General features: G+C 49.4%; 1 protein-coding gene across 1 annotated transcript in view; it reads left to right on the plus strand.

Annotated features, from left to right (window-relative positions):
• The window catches only part of TVP23A (trans-golgi network vesicle protein 23 homolog A), a 31,752-nt gene that overhangs the window by 7,870 nt on the left and 2,753 nt on the right, over positions 1-21,129 (plus strand). The window contains exons 3-6 of the mRNA XM_038540395.1: positions 18,787-18,931; positions 19,410-19,499; positions 19,728-19,856; positions 20,912-21,040. Of these exons, the coding sequence (XP_038396323.1) occupies positions 18,787-18,931; positions 19,410-19,499; positions 19,728-19,856; positions 20,912-21,040 (493 nt within the window). The remainder of the gene's footprint in view (positions 1-18,786; positions 18,932-19,409; positions 19,500-19,727; positions 19,857-20,911; positions 21,041-21,129) is intronic.

Raw genomic sequence — 21,129 nt, forward strand, 5'->3', positions numbered from 1 at the left:
CCTCCTACCGTGGGCAGAGTTCTTAGATCTGATTTTGGTCTTAATTATCAAGGCTGGTGGGTTGGTGGGTCCGTGTTCCATGGCTGGTCCTCATCCACCCCCTGCAAATCCCTGATGGGCTCATCACGCAGAGTAATGTTCTGTCTCTCAAGAAGTCTCTCTCTTCCCATGCTGGATGCAAAAGCTGTTCCTCAAAAATGAGCCATAGATGAAATCGTTGGCTTGTTTGAGGGGAAGTTATAGTGAATGGAAAGTAGTACGAGCAGTAACAAAGACTTAACCAGCACGTACTATGCTGTTTTGAGCGTCAGAGTTAGAATGATGTGTTTAATCTGTGTTGCAAACCTGTGAAGTGGATACTGTGGGTTTTTTTAGTTGTTTGAAGATTCAATAAACTGATAGAGTTGAGTGACTGGCTCAAGGCCACACCACTACGAGGCTGCAGGATGGGGATTTGAACCCTTAGAGTCTGAGTCTTGTGTTACACTCTGCTTAGGAGGCCAGATGCTCACGTAGGGAGGGATACTCAGAGATGAGCCGTGGGAGCAGCATGTTCAGGGCTTTCATCTTACGCTTACTCTGGGGAATACTTTACATTTTCCCTGTGTCCGTGAGAGTGCAGAATTGTTCCCAATTTTTAGAGTGGCTCTTCTTTTCTTTCATTCTTTTTTTTAAAAAAAATATTTTATTTATTCCTGAGAGACACAGAGAGAGAGGCAGAGACATAGGGAGAAGCAAGCTCCCCTGTGGGGAGCCCAATACGGGACCCAATCTCCAGACCCTGGGATCATGCCCTGAGCCAAAGGCAGACGCTCAACCCCTGAGCCACCAAGGGTCTCTCTTTTCTTTTTTTTAAAAGTAGTCTCCATGCCCAGTGTGGACCCCAACTCAGGGCTTGAACCCACACCCCTGAGAGCAAGAGCTGAGCTAAGATCAAGAGTCGGATGTTTAACCGACTGGGCTACCCAGGCGCCCCTTAGAGCAGATTTTCTTAACTTCGTCACTTATTGATATTTTAGACTGGATAATTCTTCGTTATGGGGGCTATCCCGTGCATTGTAGGATTTTTGGCAGCATTAGCAATGCATCCCCATCTCGGGGTGATAACCAGAAATGTCTCCGGATGTGGTCAAAAGTCCCATAGGGGCAGAATCGCTCCTATTGAGAACTTTGATGAGATTATTCTCTCTCTCTCTGGGGTTTGGATTTGGGTTTGGGTAAATTAAATGTGCATTTGAGGGGACCCAGAGCATTCGGGACACCTCTGTGTTTGACACTGTCGCAAGGGAAGCTGGCGAGGTGGGAGGTAAGGAAGGCGCACTTAGCAGGTGACCACAGACAGAGCCTTGGTGGCCACATGCAAGGCAGGTGCAGCTCTGTTGCTACACACGCATGCACGCACCCCATGCTCTAACATTCTGAGGAGAGGAATTTTGGTTTTTCTTTGCTGTATTTCCAGGAAGTCTCAATAAGTGAGACCCCTGTCCCTGGTGTCCCTGGGGAGGTCGTGCTGCCCCTCACCCCGCACTCTGAAAGCTGTATTTTAAAAATGTAGAAATAATAACACATAAGCAGGTCCCACCAAGAGCTGATTATTTAGTTTTGAGGAAGGTCCATGATTACCAAGGAAAATAACCCGCAGAATCAGGGAACTAGGCGAATTTCAGTTCTCTTTGATTAGGGCACGGAATTACATATTTTGAAATTAACTCCTTACATCTACAGCAGCTTTACTTCCCCTTATTTATATTTCTCGTTAACTTGAAATTGCATAAGCCCTGCCAACGATAAAATCACCGAGAGGAGATTTCTGCTGAAGTGGGACCCACACAGTCAGGGAAGGCATTTGGGGACGTCACTCAGGTTCCCTGATGTTTGATATTGGACGGCAGGCTGACCTCGTGGACCGGGAGTGTCTAATTCACTAACTCATTCATTCAGGGGTTGACACCATTGACATTTGGGGCCAGACATTCCTTGTGCGGGGGCGATGCTGTGCACTGTTGGGTCTTGAGCAGCACTCCTGGCCATACCCACTAGATAGTAGCAGTCCCTCAGCTGGGACAACCACAGATGTCTCCAGATATCGCCGCGGGGGGGGGGGGGGAGGTGTGTGTGTGGGGGATACAAAATCCCTTCCTCTTTGAGAACCACTGGCTTATTCTTGCATTCATTTCATGTATTCACTAAATCAGGAACTAATTTTAAAAAAAAGGGGATGCCTGGGTTGCTCAGCGCTTGAGTGTCTGCCTTCAGCTCAGGGCGTGATCCTGGGGTCCCAGGATCGAGTCCCACATCAGGCTCTTTGCATGGAGCCTGCTTCTCCCTCTGCCTGTGTCTCTGTCTCTCTCTGTATGTCTCTCAGGAATAAATAAATAAAATCTAATAAAAATTAAAAAAATCAACAAAAATTTTCAAGAACGTTTGTGTGCTGAACACCATTCTGGGGGACACAGAGAAAACCAGCCAGGCCTGGTCCTGAGCCTCACGGAGCTGACATTTTAATTAAGGAGAAGACAGTGACCATCTAAGCAAATATCCATAAACAAAGTAACTTCAGAGAGGGGTAAGCCCTAGGGAGGGGTGTGTGGGCAAATGAGGGGCTCCTTCAGATTAGGGGGGCTCAGAAGTGTCCTCTTGGAAGAGGTACATTTGAACCAAGGGACCCAAATGTGGAGGAGGAGCCAGGCATGGGAAAAGGCACAAGGAGGAGAGCCTTGGCGGGGAAACAGCAAGCGCAGAGGCCCTGGGGCAGGGTGTGTATTTTAGGGCTGGTGGAGCCAGGGTGTAGGTGGAAGATGCCGGTGGCCTGGACCAGCTGAACACCAGGGACACGTCAGGGGACTTGGTGCAAAGCTGCAGGCCCAAGACTCCCAGGTCGGAGGGAGATGATTGGGAGCAGTGGGGCCTCGATGCAGGTCTTGGGGTCCTGACTTCATCAGCATCCCCGGGGGAACTCAAGGAAGGGCCAAGACTTGGGGTTCTCGGGCTCCATCCCCGAGGATGCTGACAACATGTTGAGATGGGTGTGAAAGTCTCCAGCAGCGTGACTGCTGTGCCCTGAGCAACGTGGCAGATTTTTCTGGATTGTCCATTTGTGAGTGAAGGAGGAATGCTCGCACTGGTTCGTGTGAGTGTGAGAGTGTGCGTGCGCGCGTGTGATCAGCTTCTTTGGCACGGGGTGGGGGGGTATTGTGTTGGTACAGAGCTTAGCCATAAATTCTGGCGAGTGATGCTCATGACATTTCCTTAGTAAGACCGACGCAATGAACTTGAGCTGGAATTCAAGGAGACAGAGCCCGGGGCAGGCCCTTCTCCAGCCCTGGGAGGAATCCTCACACAGGGGCCCGGCTCTGGGTGTCCCAGGGCTACGTAGTCACTCCTCACTCGTCACAGGAGCAAGGCGCTTTCAGGATGACTCAGACACAGCCACAGGTCAAGGCCGTGGATCCTCACATTTTCCCTGCATTTCACTAGAGATGTCTCTCTCCCCTGGATTTTAAAATACTCTAGAAAAGGAATTACAAAGGGATAGTCAGGGATACAGATTCCGAGCCTCACACTCTCTTAGGCTGGGGAAGTATTTTAAATGAGTTTGAATTTTAATTTTAAAAAATTGGAACAGGTCACATGAGAAACCTGACTTGCTTAGCGTAGGTGAACCAAAGACAAGAGGCAAGTGGGTTGTCTCCCGGGGCTGCAGGGAGGACAGAACGAGGAGAGTGCCTGATGGGGTTTGGGGTTTTACTTTGGAATGATGGGACGGTTTTGGAACAACAGTGTGAATTTCTAAATGCCACTGAAATGTTCACTTTAAAACGGTTAATTTTATGTGATGTGAATTTCACCCCCATACATTGTTGTCGTGGTATTTTTTTTTATTTTTAAAATATGTCATTTTTCCGGATGAGCACTGAATGTTATGCTATATGTTGGCAAATTGAACTCCCGATTTTAAAAAAAGACATCATTTTTATTTTTATTTATTTATTTTTAAAGATTTTATTTATTTATTTATTCATGAGAGACAGAGAGAGAGAGAGGGAGAGAGAGAGAGAGGCAGAGACACAGGCAGAGAGAGAAGCAGGCTCCCTGTGGGGAGCCCCATGAGGGATTCAATCCCAGGACCCCAGGATCATGACCTGAGCCGAAAGCAGATGCTCAACTGCTGAGCCCCCAGGTGCCCCTAAAGATGTTATTTTTAAAAGCAGTTTTAGGTTCACAGCAAAACTGAGGAGAAGGTACACAAATGTCCCCACAGCCTTCTGCCCCCACACATGCACGGCTTCCCCCAAATCACCATCCCGCCCCCCCAGATAAAACATTTCCTGCAGTTGACGAACCTGCATCATCACCCAAAGTGCACACTTTACATTAGGGTTTGGTCTCATGTTGCACATTCCCCTTAGCATATCCTACACACTGGCTTCACTGCCCTAAAAATTCCCTGCGCTCTGTTCATCCCTCCCTCCCCCCAACCCCTGGCAGCCACGGATCTTCTTTCCTGTCTTTATAGTTTTGCTTTTTCCAGAGCGTTGGGTAGCTGGAATCATCGTATGCAGCCTTTTGAGACTGGCTTCTTTCACTTAGTAATATGATGCAATGAGATAATTTAAAACAAGTAACTGATTGCTGGCTTTATCGGGAAAGCTGTGAGAGCTGCAGGGTGGGCTGAGTTTGGGATCTGCTCCGTCTGGGTGAGCCCGGCCCTCACCCAGCTCTGGTGGACTTACTTCCCTGCCCAGCTCGGCCCTGAGCGCCTGCATTTGTGCGCGCGCGCGCACACACACACACACACACACACACACACACACACTCCCTGTTCCCACCCCTTGAGGACAGGGGGGAGTGAACACTGATCCTACAGCAGAATTTCCTCCACTTTCCTGGGGAGTGAGAGCCCTTGAGTTGGAATTCCTCTGTGATCGTGGGGTTTTCTCCCCAAACTTCCTGAGGCCATCAGGGGGTTGAGGGGTCAGGGCTCACGCTGTGTGTGGACATCTGACACCACTTACCCTGAGCACCCCCCCATTCCTGCTCACCCCCCACACCCTCCACTGGCCTTGGTTTACACTGAGCTCTCTGCTGACAAATTTGTCCTTTAGATCTTTAAATAGTTTTAAAAATTCTTTATGTTTTAACGGAGATATAACTCCCATATCACAAATGTCACCCCTTTAAGGTGGTTTTTAGGGATGCCTGGGTGGTTCATTCCAGAACATGTTCTCATCACTGCGAAGAAGCATCCCAGGTGCTCCTCCTCTCAGGCTCCCTGCATGGAGCCTGCTTCTCCCTCTGCCTGTGTCTCTGCCTTTCTCTCTCTGTGTCTCTCATGAATAAATAAATAAAATCTTTTACAAAGTAAATAAGTAAGTTCAGTTTGCCAACATATAACTCCAATGCTCATCCCATTAAGCACCCTCCTCAGTGCCCATCACCCAGTTACCCCAAACCCCCACCCACCTTCCCTTCCACTACCCTTTGTTTCCCAGAGTTAGGAGTCTCTCATGGTTTGTCTTCCTCCCTAATCTTCCCTCCTTTCCCCTATAATCCCTTTCACTATTTCTTATATTCCGTGTATGAGTGAAACCATATGATAATTGTCCTTCTCTGATTGACTTACTTCACTCAGTGTAATACCCTCCAGTGTAATACCCACCAGGTCCATCCATGTTGATGTAAATGGTAGATATTCGTCCTTTCTGGTGGTGGAGTAATGTTCCATCATATATATAGGCCGCATCTCCTCTATCCATCATCTGTCGAAGGACATTGTGGCTCTTTCCACAGTTTGGCTATTGAGGACATTGCTGCTGTGAACATTGGGGTGCAGGTGTCTTGGCATTTCACTGCATCTGTACCTTTGGGGTAAAGTTGTTGACTATTTTGATTATGACTCTGCTTATCCCATTAATGATACTTTTCACACTGAGTTGAAATTGCCCATTTGCTTCTTTGCCTCTCCTGAGACACTGGTGATGTTTGTCGGGGGGAGGGGGAGACTTGGTCCATTTGCTCACTGCACTTCACCCAGATGAGCTTGGTAAATAGTAGGTGCTTAACAAATGTGGTGGCATTGCTTTCAGCTCTATTTATTTATTAAACTCACCTCTTTTATTTTTAAATATATGTTTTTTAAATTTTAAGTAATTTCTATTATACCCAGTGTGGGGATTGAACCCACAATCTTGAGATCAAGAATCACAAAAGCCACCCACTGAGCCAGCCAGGTGTCCCTCAATGTACTTATTTCTTAAACAATTTTGAAAATCAATGTAAACTATATGTGGGTTGCAAATATAATTCTATGCCCTTGGACAATTTAAACTACCATTTTAATTTTAGCATTAATTGTTTGGGGTACTGAAATGATCTGCAAACAATATCATTCTAATTTTAGTATATGTCCTGCCAAAGTGAACACCGACCTGCAAATAATAAAATCACATGTGCAGCAGTGACAAAGCCTACGGCTTTCAATGCAATGGTTGATGGAATGCCTGAGGAAGAAAATCACAGCAACGAAGTATGTTGTTAGAAAATAATATTTTGAATCAACATCTTTAAAATGACTTAAACCTCTTATTTTGAAATAAATTCAAACTTACCGGAAAGCAGCAAGGATAGTACAAAGGACTTAGCTTTACCTTGGTTCACCAGTTGTTGGCACTTTGCTGTGTGTGTGTGACTGGATAGGTGTGTATGGAGGTGTGAATGCATGCCAACCCGGATTGCCCACTGCATTTAGTTATTCTGGGATATTTCTACCCTTTCTTAATCTTTCATGACATAGGTTGTTTTGAAGAACTAAGGCCAGCTTTTTGGAGAAATGTACCTAAACTTAGGTCTGTCTGATATTATCCATGGTTAAAGCCAAGTGATGATTTTTGGCAGAAATACTGCAGAAAAAAAAAAGTGCTGTCTCATAAAAAGACTTTTTTTTTCAAGCTCTGTCACTACTAAAGATGGCCTAGAAGTGGCATTTTTTTCTTTGTCCTCCACCACCTCTTAGCTCCACCCCAGGCCCCAGATTTTGGTCTTCGATTCTCTCACCAAAGAACCCAGGGCTCCTTAGAGAGGAGCCAGTTCCAAATCTGGATGTGGAAACTACTCAGGCTGGATCTGGCATAAGCTTTTGTTGCCAGAAAGCACAAATGTGTTTTGAAATGTCACAGGAGTTCTACTACTTCGCTGGGTGGTTCTGGGTCTCATGACGCCGTAGTCAAGTGATCGGCCAGGGCTGAGGTCATCTGAAAGCTCAACTGGGGCAGAAGGAGCCACTCCCAAGATGGTGCCCTCACATGTCTGTTGGTTGGAGGCCCCAGCTCCTTGCCATGTGGGCCTGTCCACAGCACTGCTCCCAGCACGACAGCTGGCTTCCCTCAGGGAGAGCACGAGAGAGCAAGTGACTGAGACGGAAAGCCAAAGTGTCTTATAACCTGGTCTCAACAGTGACGTATGGTCACGTCTAGTCTGTTCTATCAGGCAGGCAGACCAGCCTTGGTTCACTGTGGGAGGTGACTACACAAGTGTGTACACACCAGAAGGTTGGGGTCATTGGGGAGCATCTCAGAGCCTCGCCCAAAGAAGGAACAAATGCATGTGTGTCTACAGAGTGCCCACTGTGCTCCAGGCCCTGCTATGATGTAGATGTGATTATCCCCATTTTGCAGGTGAGGAAACCAGACCAGGAAAGTTAAGTCATTTGTCTAAGGTCACACAGTAAATAGCAGAACTGAAATTCGCAAGGCAGTCATCTGCTTCCCTGACTATTTAAAAAAAAAATTTATCATAGAGAGTTCAAAACATATGCCAAATCGAATAGAATAATGAACTCCGCGTACCCATCACACAGCTTCGGAAATGATCGACTCAGGACCAATCTTTCATTTATACTCTGATCGTTTTGAAGCCAGACCTCACGCCACTTCAAACGTACTCTGTCATATTGAAAAGAACTCAGTTTTATTTTTTTTAGAGAGGAGGAGGGAGAGGGTGAGGTGGGCAGGGGAGAGAGAGAGAATCCCAAGTAGGTTCCATGCCCAGTGCAGAGCCCGACCCAGGACTCAATCTCACAACACTTAGATTGTGACTCGAGCAGAAATCAAGAGTCAGACACTTAACCAACTGAGCGCCCCAGCACCCCCAAGGACTCAGTTTTATTTATTTTTATTTATTTATTCATGAGAGACATAGAGAGAGAGGCAAAGACACAGGTAGAGGGAGAAGGAGGCTCCATGCAGGGAGCCCGATGCGGGACTTGATCCCAGGACTCCGGGATCACGCCCTGGGCCAAAGGCAGGTGCTCAACCGCTGAGCCACCCAGGCGTCCCAAGAACTCAGTTTTAAAACCAACACCTCGATTAGCATCACCTTTAATAGCATCAACTCACTTGAAAATAATGAATAATCCCCCAATACTGTGAAATATCCAGCTGGGGCCTGGAGTTTGATTGTCTCGTAACTTGTATTATTTGTTGGAGCTTGCAGTGCAGTAACGTGCACAGGTTGCGATGGGCTGCTGGATTCCTTAGGTCCTTAACCCATGGGCTCCCCGGCTGCCCCCTGTCTTTTCTTCCCCTTTGCCATCACGCTGACGTTCTGTAGAGCTTCCTGGGATCTGGATTTAAGTCGCGCCCTTCAGTGTTTTCCTTCGGCTGCTCTACTTCTTGCTAATTAGTAGTTGGAGCCGGAGGCTTGATGAGATTCGGGTGTGGCTGTTCGGAGGGCCGGGGCATGCTTCCCCCAGGGGTTCCTCGTGCCTGGTGGTCCTCTGCGGCTCCACCCCTGGGTCCTTTCGGGGTCATGGTCCAGATGCTTTCCAGTCCTGTCATTCGGTCTTCATTGGTGAGCCGAAGTGATCCAGAAACTTCCCCTCATCGGCATGGAGGTCATTGCCCCGTGTACGTTGTAGAGAAAAGGCACGAGGCGCGTCAGACGCGTGCCCTTCACCATGGTGCGTTCTGGTGGGGAGTCTGTCCTCTCGCACCTCGGGGGTGGGCGCCGAGGGCCCCTTGACTCAGGTGACTCGCGGGGGAGGGTGCGTGGTCCTTGGTACTCGGATTGGCCCGCTGTCGCCGCGGGGCGCCCCTGGCAGGCGGCCTCTGAGCCTCCTGACCCGACTCTGGCGGCCTCCGATGGCTTCCCTGCTGCCCGCGGCCTCACCGCGCGTGTTTCTCCACCCGTGCCAGGAATCCGGGTGCGTGTCCTGCCTCAGCCCCCAGGCTCTGTGGCTACGATGTGCGTCAGGTGGGCCCGGACTGCCATCTCTTAGTGGACATATTTTGGGGGCCGGGGTCACTGTTGTCAGCAAGTACGGGTCCCCTTTCCGTTGATCTGTGGCTCCCTGCGGGGCTGAGCTGGGGCTCAGAGCAGCTGCTAGCCCTTAGGGCTTCGTGCAAACCAGGAAGGGGGACCCTTCCTCCCCGGAGAGGGCGCCCAGCTGGAGACGGGAGGGGGGCCTGATTCCAGCTGCCATCCCCTGCGTTGATGCTGCTTTGCTCAGACCCTGGGACGGTTCGCTTCCCTGGGCTTCCACGTCCTCCTTCCATATCCTCCTCTCACGTCCTCCTCTCACGTCCTCCTCTCTAGCTCCTTCCTACCTGGCTTATTTGGGCTCAGTTGTCCCAAGGTAGGTGTTAGGGGCTGACTTGTCTCCTCTCCAAAACAGGTGGGAGTTCTAGCCCCCCCCAAAGGTGACCTTATCTGGAAGTAGAGTCTCTGTGGACGTAGTTAAAAGGAGCCGGCGGGTGGAGGGGGGCTGCTACTGCAGCGTGGCTGGTGTCCTTGTAAAAGGCGAGCCTTGTGAAGACAAACCCGTGGAGAAGGTTGGGGGCGGAGGTTGGGGTGAGGAGCCACAGGCCGAGGAGGCCTAAGCTGCCATCAGGAGGTCGGGTGGGAGAGAGGCCTGGGGTGGAGGCTCCCCCGCAGCCCTCCAGGAGCCCGCCCTGTGCACACTGTGATTTGGGAGTTCTGGCCTCCAGGCTGCGGGAGAGAAATTGCTGTCTGAAGCCATCCCTGCTTGCGGTGCCGGGGGAAGGAAGGAATACAGGGCGATTGCTTTCCCCTCTTCCTGCGGCCCCAAGGGCAGCGGCATCACCTAGTGCTCAATGAAGTGCAGGCCCCACCCCAGGCCTTCCGAATCCACATCCTGATTTAATGGGAGACCCAGGTGAGATGTCCGTGCAGCAAAGGGGCTTCTGCTGGTGGAAGGAGTGCACCCCAGTACAAGTGCGTGATTTCTGGTCACGCCTGGCACTTCCTGAAGCCCCGCCGCCCACCGGGCCATATCCTGAGCCTCGCAGGTTCTCTGGGATCTTCCCCGCAGCTCGGCGCATGCAGTTGTGCCGCTAGTGGCTCTCACGCTGCACAACTTGAGGGAACATGCCTCGTGAACTATGATTGACCGGAAGCCCCTGGCAGCCCTGACTCTGAACTGGGACTCATACAGGTGAAGTCACCTGCTCGAGGTCACACAGGTCTCCAGGGGTGGTGCTGGGGTTTGCACCTGGGCAGCTGACGTGTGCGCGCGCCTGAATTTGTGCCCACTACCCCCTGCTCCCCTGCCCTGCCTTCTTCCTGCAGAACTCTTGAAAGCTGTGCCTCTCATTCCTCCATTTCTTTTCTCTTGTTTTTATTTATTTTTAAAGATTTTATTTACTTATTCATGAGACACACACAGAGAGGCAGAGACACAGGCAGAGGGAGAAGCAGGCTCCCTGCGGGGAGCTCGACCCAGGATCGATCCCAGGACCCTGGGATCACACCCTGAGCCCAAGTCAGATGCTCAACCACTGGGCCACCCAGGCAGGCATCCCTCTCTTGCTTTTAAATTGCGGTTAAATATACATGATGCGAAAGGGACTATTTTCACCATCTAAAGTAACAATTCAGTGACATGTGTGCAGCCGTTACTATTATCTGGTTCCAGTCCCTTTTGGTCACCCCCAAAAGGAAGCCCATCCCCATTAAACACAACCCCCCTGTGCCCCCAGCCCCAGGCAGCCTCTCAGGCGCTCACCATCCCCCTAGACTGGCCTGTTTCTAGATGTTTCCTATGAGCCGGATCCTACAGTACGTGACCTGGCTGCTTTTGCTCACGATCATATTTTCCAGACTCCTTCATGTTATAGCATTGGCCAGTACGGCTTCATTCCCTTTTTTAACTTTTGCCACATTTTTTTATTGTGGTGAAATAGGCCTAATCTAAAATTTACCATTTTCACCATTAAAAAAAAAAAGACTATTTAACAGAGAGAACACACAAGCAGGAGGGAGAGGCAGATGGAGGGAGAGGCAGGCTGCCTGCTGGGCAGGGAGCCCTACATGGGGCTCCATCCCAGGACCCTGAGATCATGATCTGAGCCAAAGGCAGGTGCTTAACGGACTGAGCCACCCAGGCACCCCCGTCTTCATCATTTTCTCGTGTACTGTGGAGCAGTGGTAAATAGGTTCCCACTGCTATGCCACCATCACCACCATCTGTCTCCAGAACGTTCCTACCAGCCCACACCAAGGCCCCGGGCCGTCCTACCCACCTGCCCGCTCCATGGCCTCTTCTCAGCACAGTCCTACACTACCTGTGCTTCTGTGACTAAGCCTCATGTTTTCCAGGTCTGTCCTCATGGGCGCGTGCGTCCCTGCCTCATTCTTGTTTACAGCAGGGTAACGTCCCACTGTGTGGACAGGTCGGTCACACTTTGTTCATCTGGTAAGGGACACGGGTTTCCACCTTTTGAGGATGGTGAGCTCACTTCCCTTTAGTGCTCTTACGAACATGCGTGTGCCAAGTTTTTGTTCGAAGACAGGTTTTTCAGCTCCTTGGCTTCTAGGTGTTTTGAAAACTCTGGGCCATGTTGAGGTGCCCCCCCCCAGGAGAAGAGGGGAGGATCCCCCACAGCAGGGCCCAGCCTAGGCTGAGCAGCCCCCCGTCCCTGCTGACTCAGCCCTGGGGGGTTCACTTGGATTTGCCACTAAGCCTGTCCAGCCTCTAAAGTTGGGATGTCTCTTTAAGAAGAAATAAAGAACAGAAACAAGAGTTAAAACCCTGGTGACCAGAGGGAAGTCTGGTTTTTTAGTTGTTGTTTTATTTTATTTTATTTTATTTTTTTGGTTTTTGGGTTGTTTTGTTTTGCTTCCACACGCAGACCTCTATCATGCTGCCCTTTGAATGGAAGCAATGAGGACACAGACATCCCAGGTGTCTACAAACCTGCCTGTCCTGGGCTGAGATCCTAGGAGTGGAGGGGGATGTGCTGTCATTTGAAGCAAGAGGCCAGAGTCTGAAGGACAGGGGTGCTAACACTGCCTCTGGGGCGTTCTAGAAGAGAAAAACCAGGTTCCGCCCAGATGCTTACCCCCTGCCCTGCAGCTTGCCAGGCCCACGGGCTTCAGCAGGCCATATCGGGGTCTCTGCTCTCCGAGGTGTGGGTCCCTCCAGCCTCCCTCTGCTTTGTTCCTCAAGCTGAGTTTCCCTTGCAGATGGGATGGAGGAGGGCCCCTCACTTGTGAGTCCCCCCGCGGTCTTATTAAAACTCAGATTTGGGCTTAGGAAGTCTGGGGGCGGGGGGAATCCCCTGATCCTGCATTTCTAACAAGGTCCCGGTAGGCAAGGGAAGAGGCTGAGGGAGGGGCAGGTGGTGCCTTAGCTGTCTCCCCCAGCGCATGGGGGTCCCCTTCCTCCCGCATCTTCCTGGCGGCCACCGCCGTGAGCGGAAGAGCCACCTGACTCTAAGTGGGCGTTGGGCTGAAGAAATAAATAGCAGCACCCTGTTCGTTTTTAACAGTGGGGGAAAACCTCTGACACGGGATGTCCAAAAAGAGCACCACTGGCCAAGGCTCCCCGCCGCCCCCCCCCCCCCCCCCGCCCGTCACTTCTCTCAAAAATCGTGACAATGAATGAGAGACAGTAAGTGGAGTGAGCAGCCACAGCCACCCAAGGTCCCCTCTGGCCTGGTGGCCTAGGTATTTCCTCTCCGGGAACCTCAGGCACCTAGGGTTGATGTTGTCCTCCCACTTCACAGATGAGTACACCAAGGCCCTGGATGGTAGTACGTTGCCCCGGGCCGTGTACCTGCAAGGGCAAGGATGGCGTGCGAATGCGTGGCTGGCTCTGGCTCTCACGGCCCGCTCTGTCCAGGTGGGGGCCCGGTGCGCATCTATGTTCCAAGTAGGGGTGGCCTCTCCCCGTCTCCCCACTATGGTTTTTTTTGTTTTTGTTTTTGTTTTGTTTTTTTGCAGAAGAACTGGTAAGTCCAGAAGGAAGGACCTGCTTTCTGAAATTTTCCTCATGCATCCAACTGTGATGGCCAATTACTCAATTGGGGATTTTTAGGTCTGGATTTTTTATGTTGACCACAGAGAGCCCCCAGAATATCAGCCCATGCATGGGCTTGGTTTATTCTGAAAGATGTCTTGCCTCAATGCAAAGTGGAGGCTCCCTCTGATTTCTTTATTTTTCTACTTTTTAAATTCAGATTGACTTCAAAGTATGGGGAACAGTGAGCCTCCGTCAGGATCAGCACGTGGCTGACTTCCTCTTCTCCCCCATCCATTCTGGGGGCCTCGGCTTGTTGGGAAGCAGATCCTAGGCATCATCTCAGATGCTTGGGGTTTTTTTGTTTTAAGTGGCAAAAGCAAGCCAAGGAGGAAAGGTTAAGTCTTTCCTCAACCTTTGTCCTGGTGAAAAGCAGAGAGCTTTCCAGAGTGTCTGGAGAGTGAGTGAGTGAGTTTGTTTGTTTGTTTGTTTATTTATTTATTTATTTATTTATTTATTATTTATTAATTTATTATTTAATTTTTTTTTTGAGAGTGAGGTTTTTAAAGGAAGAGAGCTTAAAATAGGTTGTTTGCTGAGGAATTAAAGCCAGAGACAGTCTTTAAAAACCAGAGCACGGGTTTTCAAAGTAATTTAAACAGTGCAATGAAGGACAACGCTTTAGGATGCTGTTTGATCCTTGCTGACTTTAGGATTACACCCGCCTTTCCTCTCGGGTCAGACTTGCTTTAGTAGTTTATGGGGGGGGAAAGTTTATGTGAAAGAAGATATGTGTGCCTATGGGACACCTTTCTTTCCCTGATTTTACCCTATTTACTGTTTAGACACACCCCCACCCACTGCCTGTGTCCATTTTTTAGAGTACTTTTAGGTTTACAGGAAAACAGCAAAAAGTACAGATTTCCCATAAGTCCCCCCACCCCAAACTTCCTCCTACTAACATCTTGCATTAGTGTCTTATATTTATTACAAATGCTGAGCCAACGCAGCATTGTTACCTAAAGCCATTTATGTAAAGTTTTATCCCTGTGCATTGCCTGGGCTTTGACACATGTAATGACAACGACCCACCATTATTGTGTCATATAGAGTAGTTTCACTGCCATGAAAGTCCCCTCTGCTTTGCTTATTCATCCCTTCCCTCCCCTACTGACCTTTGGCAGCCTTTTATTTTTATTTTTTATTTATTTATTTTTTACTGTGTGCATAGTATTTCTAGTATTTTCCAGAATATCCTACTGTTGGAGTCCTATAGTATGCAGCCATCCCAGACTGGCTTCTTTCATTGTGTAATACACATTTAAGGTTCCTCATCTTTTCACGGCTTGACGCTCAACTGCTGAGCCATCCAGGCGTCCCGAGAGCTCACTTCCCTTTAGTGCTCGGTAATATGCCACTTTGTGGGATGCACCACAGTTTATCCATTCACCTGGTAAGGACATCCTGGATTGCTCCCAGTTTGGGGCAATGATGCATAACACTGCTGCGAATATCTGTGTCCTGTTGCAGGCGTGGACCCAAGTTTTCAACCCCTTTGGGTGAATTCTGAGTGGTGTGATTGCTAGACGGGATCACATTTAGAACTTTTGGGGTGATTTGCAAAGATTTCTCTTTGGGTAGTGGTTTCGATCAAAACTTTTAAAGGTGTGATGTACATAAAGTGCACTGATCTGAATAGATGGTTTGGACTTTTGTTATGTGTATATGCATGAGATCAAGATATAGGAATGTGGGGGATACCTGGGTGGCTCAGCAGTTGGGCATCCGCCTTTGGCCCAGGTTGTGATCCTGGGCTCCTGGGATCGAGTCCCACGATGGGCTCCCTGCATGGAGCCTGTTTCTCCCTCTGCCTGCGTCTCAGCCTCTGTGTATCACTCATGAATAAATAAATAAATCTTAAAAAAAGATATGGGAGTGTGTCCAGCAGCCCTGTTTCTGTACCTTCCCAGGCACTGTCCCCTCAGCCGTCCCCATAGATAAACTACTCTGATTTCTAGTACAATCCATTGGTCCTGCCAGTCAGCCAGCTTCCACCCTGCAGCTTTTGAAAGCAGACTTTTTTTGGGGGTGGGGAGGGGCCATTAGTAGTAATTTGCTTTATTTGGGTTTGTTTTGAACAGCACCTAATTTCATCATTGTTCATGATAGCTCTGGAGCAGAGAGCTTGGCATACTTTCTGGGTAAATATTTCCGACTGCCAGCGAGTGAATGAATAAGCATGGCTGCGTTCCAATAAAACTTTACTTACAGAAACAGGAAGTGGGCCAGATTTGGCTCTTGGGCCAGAGTTTACAAATCCAGTGTAGAGCAGGGCTTTCCTTGTAAAATTTGGGTCTGGGCCGCGCTTTCCTCCAAGAGGGATCTCAGTTGTGGGCCCCAGATCCATGAAAATGGATTTGAACTGAAACAGAAACCCAGCCAGACTCTCCCCACCCCCCCTTTTTAAAAAAGATTTTATTTATTTATTCACGAGAGACACAGAGAGAGGCAGAGACACAGGCAGAGGGAGAAGCAGGCTCCTTGCAGGGATCCCAATGTGGGATTCGATCCCGGGATCTCAGGATCACGCCCTGAGCCAAAGGCAGATGCTCAACCACTGAGCCATCCAGGTACCCACAGATTTTCCCCACCTTCACTACCCTTGCATTAATCTCATTTTCTGTTCCCCTGTCTGTCCTCCCCTCCTCCTGTCAGCCTCCAGGCTCCTACCTGGCCTGCAGAGGGTGAGGGCTTTGCTATCAAGTGGGAAGCACTGCCTGTTAAAGTGAAGAAACGAAGAAGGTTCTTCGGTGATGTGGAGGGAAGGGGGGGATGTGGAGCGGTCAGGAGATGTGGGGGATCCCTGCAGAGGTGAAGGTCTGCCCCTGGCTGGTGAGAGAGAAAGTTGTGGTCAGGTGGGGAATTTCACAGCGGAGCTCCTTGGAGGTGGGTCAGTTTCGAGTGGCTGAGGTAAGCTTGTCACAGTCCCTGAGCACGATCTGGGTTTCAGGCACTTTTTATGTGCCACCTTCACTTGATCTTTTAATAGCGATGAAGTGGCCACTGTTCCACTGTTGGCATGCCCGTTTTACAGGAGTGGAGACTGAGGTGTCCAGTGGGTGTGTGGCACTGGTCTGAGGTTGGAGCTAGGATTTGAATGCTGGCAGCCTGGTACCTCTGTACTGGTTGCCTCTCGATGGGCCACCAGGTGGGTGCCTGGGAGGGTGGGGTTGCAAGCCAGTGGCATTGGGAGGTGGAGATGACTATTGGTGTGCGTGTGCTCTGTGCCCATGGAGGTAGCAGAGAAAACCCTGGGAGACCCAGCAGGGAAGGGTGGACAGATGTTAAGCCATGACCTTTGCAACTCTCAAAACCAGGAAACTGGTCTGAGACCATGTAGGCGTTGGCGGCAGACACAGGCTGGGCCAACCGCGGAGGGGGACCGAAGGGAGGGCTTGGAGAGTGGCCCTGAGGACAGCCTGCATCAAATGAAAGGAAAGCAGTATTTGAGAGCAAAGTCAGCATCATTTTCTACTCTGGGCTTTGTCGGAGTGAGGACAGTAGCCATGGTGTTAGTACTTTCCATTACACATTAAGGACATCATTTAAGAACCCAACCAAGAACCTTCCAACAATGGGAATTTTTCTGCATTTCAAGAAACCACAGCCGAAAGTGGGTGGGCAGGGGATTTATTCATATGCATTAACTTCCAGGTTTTACCCTGGATCATGGGCCACGTGGGTCTTTTACGTCTTTTAAGTCTATACTGTCCTACAATATACTGTTTGGCAATATAGACCTGATTACAAGGCTTAACACGGTAAATATTTGCTGAGAATCTTAAATGCCAGGTGCTATTGAGGACATAAAATAATCTCGGACATGGCTTCTGACCTCAAAAAGTTTTCAGTTACTGCACGGGGGACTCTCTTATCTTCAGGGCAAAGAGGCAAGATTGTATTAAGACATTTAGTTAAAAGATCCTCAGGAAGATTTAAGGGTTAAAGGGTATGAGAGAAGGGGCACCTGGGTGGCTTCAGTCGGTTGAACATCCAACTCTTGGTTTCAGCTCAGGTCTTGATCTCCAAGTTGTGGGATCAAGTGCCAAGTTGGGCTCCGTGCTCAATGTGGAGTCTGCTTGAGATTCTCTCCCCCTCTGACCCTCCTCCCCACTGCATGTTCTCTTTCTCAAAAAAAAAAAAAAAAAAAAAAAAAAAAAGGCAATAAAATGTAATAACAGACAAACAAATACGAGAGACACCCAAGGTTCTAATCTTTGGGAACATTCCAGATGTGGAGGCTGTGTGGGATCACGTCTGATTCTTCAGGGCCGGGTACATGTCCCAGGCTGGCTTGCACCCAGGCCGCCAGGAGAGGCCAGCATCTGGAAGGCACAAAGGGGAAGCCTTGAGGTGGACAGCTAGGGTTTGGGCACTGCTCCTTCCTTTGGAACACCAGGAGTAAAATGCAGAAGTCACTATAAATCCTGCTTCTGAGGAAGTTCATGTTCCCTTGAGAGTCAGAAACTGCACAATTCCATATGAGCCCCCGTTTGCTTACTTGGCATGGTCCTTCCTTGCGAGAACAAGCAGGTGCCTCCCTGATGCAACTCCGCCTCTGCTGGCTCTCTGACCACCCAGGTGGAGGCTCGTGGGCCAGCGTAAGACCCAGCCTGCTGTATTTCAACATTCTTAGCCGCCATCATTTAAAAACATTTTCCTGTCGCAATTCTCAATTTCTGGCTCCTTGTGAAACTAAAGGATCTGCCAGTACTGGGTGAGGAGGCCCTTCTGCCCCTTGCTCCCTAGCACCAGGTGGGGCTTTCACTGCCTCTCACCACCTGGCTTGCACTGTTGCCTTCTCGAGCTTTGTTTCTACCTGTGCTCCACCGAGGTGGATTCCAAAGGTGGGGGGGGGGGGGACACAATGCCATGTCTTTGGCCTGGTCCGTGTCACCCACCATCCCCTGCCTGACCCCTGTGGGCATTTGTTCTCTCTGCACTGGATATGGGTGGGTGGTCTTCGTTCTTGAGCTAACTTTGAGTCTTTGGTCTTTCTAGACTTTTTTCCTTTAAAGCAATTGGTGTGGGGTGAGTCAGGATTTCCCTCTATCCAGAACACGTGTTCCTTGGTGACAGGAGACGGCACCCCGTGGGCTGCATGTGAACTGCTCAGTAACTGGTGGAACAGCCCAACCTTTACCTTTAGGGAACTGGTTGGTCCTTATCACTACCAGGTGGGAAGGAGGTGACCACTGTCCTGTTTCACTTCAAAGGTGGCTGTGTTTCGAAGAGGACAAATGATATTTGGAATCAAATTGGGGGAAAGTACTGGATTCTTCGAGAGGGGAAAGGTTCTAGTATAATAATGAGTGGCTCAAAACTTGTGATTTGCTGACGTCCTCAGGGCTGCAGCCTGACTTTGGCTTGACAAGCACTGGGGAAAACGTGACAAGTCAGAACCCACCCAGTGAGTTCGGGGATTGCCCTCTTGGCCTTTGCAGTGAGGGGGCTTCTGGGTTCTTTCCTAGGCACCCACTGGCCACCTTTTTCCATCTGTTTTTCCGAGTGAGTGCCATTGTCACGTATGTGTGCTGTGACTGGTTCAGCAGAAGCTTTGTGGGCTGCTTTGTCACCGTGCTCCTCCTCCTGTCCTTTGACTTCTGGTCTGTGAAGGTAAGGCCCCCCTGGCTCGTGACGCCATCGCTCCTGAAACACGAGGGCCATAGTTCAATGTCACTGACGTTACCAATGAATGTGGCTGGTTTGGGCCAAGAGGTGCTTTCGCTTAAACAGCAGATACATACTTAAGAGTATGAAAAAATACATTGTTTCAGAGTTGAAAAAAATGTCCAGTTCTCAACTGCCACTGTCACCAATATGTATCTCAAGAGGGTGGCAACTCCGTAGGCTTTGCATTTTTTTGTAAAACGTGTTGCAGGGCGGGGAAATCGCTTGTTAAGGTAAGCTTGGTTAAAAATTAGAAGCCTCCAGCTGGCTTTGAGAACCCACCACATCTCAGACCCCTCTGCTCCCACTCCCACTCCCCGGGCAAGTTCAACACCAACTGGAGACTTTTACTTTGTTCATCAGTGAAAAGACAATGACTCTTTTCCTATGGCATGCTTAGAGTCCTTCTGTCCGTTTCCCCCAGAACGTAACGGGAAGACTCATGGTGGGCCTTCGTTGGTGGAACCAGATCGATGAAGATGGGAAAAGCCACTGGATTTTTGAAGCCAGAAAGGTATTGTCCATTAGGAGTTGAACCAAGGCAAAGGCTGTGGGAAGTCTGCACAGGTCCCTTGTGGGCTTTGTGCAGATCGGGTTCCCAGGCAGGGCTGAAGCTACCGCTGCAGGCACGCCGCTGCCACCAGCGTGTGGCGGAAGTTCATGGACGAGAAGCCAAGAGGACCGCAAGTGACTTTGCAACCATTTTCACTCATTCTGAAAATGCAGTCTTCCTCCCAAACAGGCCTCTCCGAATCACATTGCCGCCACAGAGGCTGAAGCACGTATCTTCTGGCTCGGCCTCATCATCTGCCCGCTTATTTGGATCGTGTTCCTCTTCAGCACCTTATTCTCCCTGAAGCTCAAGTGGCTGGTAAGGTGACACTCTGACTTGGACAGTGCTTTGCCATGTGCACAGACCAGGATTGCAGAAGTGGGTTTTATTAGCTGTTGATTTGCGACAGCTTTGCTGAGCTTTCATAGACCCTACAATCCACCCATTCAGCGCATGCAACGCAACAGGTTTCTAGTATATTCACAAGTGTGTGCGGTCAGCACCACAGCCCATCCTAGGATATTATTGGCACTCCCAAAAGAAGCCCTGTACCCTCCTTCCAGCCATTTCCACCTCCCCTGTGCCCCTCTTCCTCCATGCCTGGCACTCATCTTCCTGTCTCAACACTTACCTATTCCCAACATTTTCTGTAACTGGAGTTATATAACACGTTTGTACCCTTCTTCCACTTAACGTAGTCTATCTAAGGGTCATCTGTGTTCTAGCATTTATCAAGACTTCTTTCCTTTTTGTGGCTGCATAATATTCCATTGTAGGGCCATGCTGCATTTTTTTCTGTTCATCCACTGACAGACATTTGGTTGAACCTTTCAGACTCCTGTGAATAATGCTGAGAGAAGTTGTAAGCAAAACCATGTGATATCCTACTTTAGAACTCTTCCTAAAAGCAAGCCTCAGAGTTCTTAAGTTTTTATAGGCTTTTTTTTTTTTTTTTTAGCACGCTCCACAGCCAGCATGGATCCCAATGCTGAGATCGTGAACTAAGCTGAGACCAAGAGTCTGACGCTCAACCGCCAGCCACCCCTATTTTAATTATTCTATTTCATTGCTGTGATCTGGCTCCTTCTGTGAGAAAACATCCAGATCAAAAGTGGGGGGCACTCTGGCGTTTGGCTGTTGGCCCAGCCATGCATCAGCTCTGAGACTTTTGTTTCTGTGGGTTTCAGTTTCTTCCCTATAAAATGGGATGATAATGGCACTGTCTTTTGTTGTTGCTAGATAAGGTGTCCATGATTTGTGAGTTCTCAAAAAACGTCTGGTTGTTACTAGGTACAGACCAGAGCCACTTCTGTGGTTCGAGAGGAACATTCCCATACATGCTCTTACAAGAACTACTTTTGCTTTGTGAGCAGGCCCTTGTGATAGCTGGGATTTCTCTCCAAGCCGCTAACCTGTATGGTTATATCCTCTGTAAGATGGGAGGTGAGAGTGACCTCAGCAAAGTCACAGCCAGTTTTCTGTCCCAGACGGTATTCCAGACGGTGAGTTCCTGAAGTCTTACTCCTGGACCCCTGCACTCGATGTTTGAAGCACAGGTGGCCTAGTGGCAAATGCAGTTTTAACCGTTTTC

This window comes from Canis lupus, chromosome 6, assembly GCF_011100685.1.
Source record: "Canis lupus familiaris isolate Mischka breed German Shepherd chromosome 6, alternate assembly UU_Cfam_GSD_1.0, whole genome shotgun sequence".
In the NCBI taxonomy this organism is placed as follows: Eukaryota; Metazoa; Chordata; class Mammalia; order Carnivora; family Canidae; genus Canis; species Canis lupus.